This window comes from Rhincodon typus, chromosome 24 (assembly GCF_021869965.1).
Source record: "Rhincodon typus isolate 14 chromosome 24, sRhiTyp1.1, whole genome shotgun sequence".
NCBI classification, from domain to species: domain Eukaryota; kingdom Metazoa; phylum Chordata; class Chondrichthyes; order Orectolobiformes; family Rhincodontidae; genus Rhincodon; species Rhincodon typus.
In genome coordinates, this window is record NC_063355.1 from 44541768 (window position 1) to 44547192 (window position 5425).

At 46.1% G+C, this 5425-nt stretch overlaps 1 protein-coding gene across 1 annotated transcript in view; it reads left to right on the forward strand.

Moving 5' to 3' along the window:
- Nucleotides 1-5425, forward strand: part of ulk1b (unc-51 like autophagy activating kinase 1) — a 46349-nt gene that overhangs the window by 37392 nt on the left and 3532 nt on the right. Inside the window, exons 11-12 of the mRNA XM_048611761.1 lie at nt 823-941; nt 2550-2707. Coding sequence (XP_048467718.1) covers nt 823-941; nt 2550-2707 — 277 coding nt within the window. The remainder of the gene's footprint in view (nt 1-822; nt 942-2549; nt 2708-5425) is intronic.

Sequence of the window (5425 nt, forward strand, 5' to 3'; positions counted from 1 at the left end):
CCCTATCTCTGTAACCCCCTCCAGCCCCCTACACCCCTCCCTGTCTCCGTAACCCCCTCCAGTCCCTATCTGTACTCCAGATTCTGGATGAGTGGATCCCTCATTCCCATCGCTGTGCCATTGGTGGCTGTACCTTGAGCTGCCTGGACCCTAAGCTCTGGAACATCCTCCTTAAATCTCTCTGTCCTTCACCAGGAGTCTCCTTAAAACCCACCTGCCTGAGTAATGTTTCAGGCACCTGCCCGAATATCTCCTGAAGTTACTTAGTGTCAGACTTTTTCTGATTATACTCCTGCTGAGAACCAACTTATGTTTCTCCGTGTTAAAGGCCTTACTGAAACCTAATCTTTGATATTGATTCAGAAACGTCTGACTCAGAGACAACAGAAATTATTTTCAGTGATAAGAGCCTGCAGAGAGACACTCGCCTGTCCTCAGGCTGGTGCACGCATTCAGCCACGCTCTCTCACACACACAAACACTCTCTTTCTCACATACACTCTCACTCTCACACATTCTGTGTCTCACACAGACATTCTGTCTGAAAACACACTCACTCTCACTCTCACACTCACACACACACACACAAGCGCGCTCTCACACACACATGCACGCGTGCGCGCTCACACTCACACACGCTCTCACACGCGCGCTCTCACACATACACGCGTGCACACACACACACGCACGCACGCACACACACACACACACACACACACACACACACACACACACACACACACACACACACAGTTTCACACACAGATGTATGAGCTATCATTTCCTGATTGCTGTAATCCTTTTTTTTCTCAATGGTCGCAGCTATGCGGAGCAGTTGGTTCTCTATATGAAGGTGACAGAGCTCCTGGCATCAGCTTTACACATGAGCAAGAACCAGATCAAGCTAGGCAAGCTGTGCCCATCATCGACTGTCAAACAAGGTGAGCTGTCTCTGCCCACTGTGGGTAATCCTCTGGCACACATAGCAGACCGGAAACAAGCTGTGAAAGGACCAGTTTGAATGGAACACTCCACAGCAACAAAGCTCTAGCTTTCACAAGGATTTACTTGCTGCTGTTTTGGAGAAAGTCGGTTTGGGAAAGGGTACAGAAAACATTCAGTCAGCATTAAATCTAACCAAGTCATTTCACCAAGCCTGGCCAGGAATTAGTGAGTTCTAGAATGAGACAGCACAGAGGATGGCCATTCCCCCCATCATGTCTCTACTGGTTCTTTGAAAGGGCATTCTAATTAATCCCACTCTCCCTGTTCTTCCCCTGTTGCCTTGTTATGGTTTTCTTTTCAATATAGGATTAACACAGATAGAATGGGCATGATCTTTGCATTTCCGTAGAAATCTTGGCACAGATTCCCTGGGAATCTCCTCAGTAGCACACTGCCATCATTTAGTCGAACATCCCATCAGTGGGTAAAAGACAATGGGCTGGTTGTTGGTCAGGGTTATTTCATCCCAAAACCCCTTTAAAGAACTGGACCCAAAACCAGATTCCTCCTTCTCACTCTGTTGATTCAGCTTTTCTTTTAAGGAATGGCCATTGGTCTGAAGCCAAGGTGTCAGATTTGCATGCTGGGTCTGCTCAGGGATCTTCCAAACATTCTCCAGCTTGGTCCTGAAGTGTGTCAACACTTTGCCTGGTCAAAATGAGGCGCCAACGTGGAGTGAGCTGTGTTGCATTGTGCACTGTGCAATGTGACAAGTTACAAATGACCCCATCATGAACCTATGTCACAAGCACTTTCCAAATCTGCAGTGCGACAATGTACTTCAGATCATTGACAAATGCTGGTGGAATCTATTTGTACTTTCATTAGAATCACAATGGCCTCATGGTATTATCGCTGCACTATTAATCCACAGACCCAAGCAATGTTCTGGGGACCCGGGTTCAAATCCCACCACGGCAGCTGGTGGAGTTTGAATTTAATAAATATCTGGAATTAACAGTGTAATGATAATTGTTGGAAAAACCCAATGTCCTTTAGGGAAGGAAACTACCATCCTTACCTGGTCTGGCCTATATGTGACTCTGGGCAATTAGGGATGGGCAATAAATGCTCCCTAGCCAGCAATGCCCTCATCCTATGAATGAATAAAGGAAAAAAAAACAGAGATGTACAGCATAGACGTTTCAGTCCACCTTGTCTGCACTGACCAGATATCCTAAATTAATCCAGTCCCATTTGGCCCACATCCCTCTGAACCCTTGCTATTATATCTGTTCATGCACTGGGGTCTTCACTAGCTAAGCCAAAATTTATTGCCCCGTCCCTAGTTGCCCCTTGAGAAGGTGGGGGTGAGCTGCCTTCTTGAACCGCTGCAGTCCATGTGCTGTAGGTTGACCCACAATGTCCCTTAGGGAGGGAATTCCAGGATTTTGAGCCAGTGACAGTGAAGGGACGGCGATATATTTCCAAGTCAGGGTGGGAGCGGCTTGGAGGGTATATTATCTCAGTAATAATGATTCTAGAATAGAACATGACTTGAACCTAAAATTTAAATAAGAAAGTGGCTCTTTGTATCTCTACAGTGGTGAAGAAGCTGAACGAGCACTACAAATCCTGTGTGTTTCACTGTCGCTGTCTCACAGACAGACTCCAACGCTTTTTCATTCATAAACAACGGCTCATGGACAGAATTAACAGCATCACTGCAGCGAAGCTGATTTACAGTCACACTGTGCAGATGGTAAAAATATCTCTGTCGCTCCTACCCACACAGATCCTGGCCAGCTGAGGCCTATCTCGGACACTCTCCACCTACTGGTGGGCAGAGACGGGTAATGAGGAAGAGGGAGATGTTGAGGGAAGACTGTAGGCAACAAGAGAGGCCTAAAGGGGCAGCAATGAGGCACAGGAAGAGTACAGAGTGGGCTGAGTGTTGGAGGGAATGGAGCACTCAGCTCTGCCCTGCGCACTGGCCGTGTGTTCCTCTCCGAGTCCCCATTCTCGAGCTTACAGCCGGGAGATGAACACAGTGCAAAACAGGAAAAAAAAACAATGTGCCAGAGAACATCAGAACTAGGAGCAGGAGTAGGCCATTCAGCCCCTCGAGCCTGTCTCCCCATTAAAGGGGAGGCAATGGCCTAGTGGTATTATTGGTGGACTGTTAATCCAGAGACCTAGACAACGTTCTGGGGACTTGGGTTCAAATCCTGCCACGGCAGATGGTGGAATTTGAATTCAATAAATATCTGGAATTAAGAATCTAATGATGACTGTGAATCCACTGTCGATTGTCAGAAAAACCCGTCTGGTTCACTAATGTCCTTTAGAGAAGGAAACTTTACCCGGTCTGCCTAAAATGTGACTCCAGTCCCACAGCAATGTGGTTGACTCTTAACTGTCCCTGGGCAATTAGGGGTGGGCAATAAATGCTGCCTGGCCAGCGATGCCCCCATCCCAAAAACGAATAAAGAAAAAAAATTATAATCATGGCTGATCACATCTTAGCCTTCACTCCACTTTCCTGCCCACTCTCCATAACCCTTCACCCCATAACTGATTAAAAATCTGTCAACCTCCTCTTTAAATTTTCTCAATGTCCCAACATCCACCACATTCTGGCAGATTGAATTTCACAGATTCAGAACCCTTTCAGAGAAGTATTTCCTCCTTAGCTTTATTTTAAGTCTGCCACCCCTTTCTCCTCAAACCGTCACCTCTCGTTCTAGATTGCCCCAAAGAGGGAAACATTTGCAAAACTAACAGCAAAAGCTTCTATAAATATTTGAGAGAGCAAAGGACTGAGGATAGTGTTGAGGTAATATCAGTGGGCTCGTGATTGTGAGGCTCAGACTCTGGGGGAGTTCTGAAGGAGGGTCACTGTACTTGAAACCTTAACTCTGCTTTCTCTCTTCACAGATGCTGCCAGAACTGCTGAGTTTCTCCCACACTTTCCGTTCTTATTTCAGCATCTTCTATATTTTCCTTTTAATGCACTGGGGTCACAGGTTCAAATCCCACTTTGGCCACTGGTGGAATTTGAAAATTCAATTTTAAAAATCTGTAATTAAAACCAAATTTCAGTGACAGTGACCATGAAGTTATCGTTAACTGTTATTGAAACCCATCTGGTTCACTAATCTGCCATCCTTTCCTGGTCTGGCCTACCTGTGACTCCAGACCCACAGCAGTGTGGTTGACTCTTAACTCCCCTCTGTAAAGGGCTAGTAACTGCCCAGTAAGTCTGAAAAGGGCACTCAGACTGAAGGTAGTGAGGGCTGGGCAACAAATACTAGCCTTGCCAGCGATGCCCACATCCCACAAAAGGATAAATAAAGAAAACAGGGCAGTGTGGTCCGTAAAGAGCAGATGCAACTGTAGTTGAAAATACACAAAACTTTAATGAAAATATCTGTCTCCACAAAAGAGGAAAGGATAGAATTTCAGCAATACAAAGGAACTTAAAAAGGAATCAATGGAAGGAGATGAGTGGATTAAAAATAAGTGCAAAATAAGAATGGAGAAAGTAACGAGACTGAAGGAGAACTGTCCCCAAGATTTGATGATTTCTATCCCAAAAGTATTCCAAGGGAAAAGGTGGAGAAAATCAAATGCATTTGTCTTAATATTTCAAAGCTTGGTTCAGTATTGTATTTTATAAAATTGTTAACCTCACTCTGGAAGCAAGACAGAAATCTGATAAATACTTCAGTGTCTGCTTACCACTGGCTGTGAGGAAGCTATCCAGATCAGGGCGACTGAACACATGGACTTTTACAAGTTGCTGCACTGTGTCAGGGTGGATTTGTGAAGCATCAGACATTTCTGATGAATCCAGCTGAATTCCGAGGACCTTACTAGCACAGTGCATTAGAATGTGTCTTCAGATGTTGTTGATATAGCAGCTCAAACAGTGTAATGAGGAAAAGTGAAAGCGTAGAGGACTGGAGACAACTTCATTAGTAACTGAGACAACAAGGTGCAGGGCTGGATGAACACAGCAGGTCAAGCAGCATCATAGGAGCAGAGAGGCTGACGTTTCGGGCCTTGACCCTTCATCAGAAAAGGGGGAGGAGAAGGGGGTTCTGAAATAAATAGGGAGAGAATGGGAGGCGGATAGAAGATGGATAGAGGAGAGGATAGGTGGAGAGGAAACAAACAGGTCGAAGAGGCGGGGATGGAGCCAGTAAAGGTGAGTGTAGGTGGGGAGTTAGGGAGGGGATAGGTCAGTCCAGGGAGGACGGACAGGTCAAGGGGGCGGGATGAGGTTGGTCGGTAGGAGATGGAGGTGCGGCTTGAGGTGGGAGGTGGGAGGAGGGGATAGGTGGGAGGAAGAACAGGTTAGGGAGGCAGGGACGAGCTGGACTGGTTTTGGGATGCGGTAGGGGGAGGGGAGATTTTGAAACTTGTGAAATCCTGCAGCCCAATGGTATCAATGTGGATTTCACAAGTTTCAAAATCT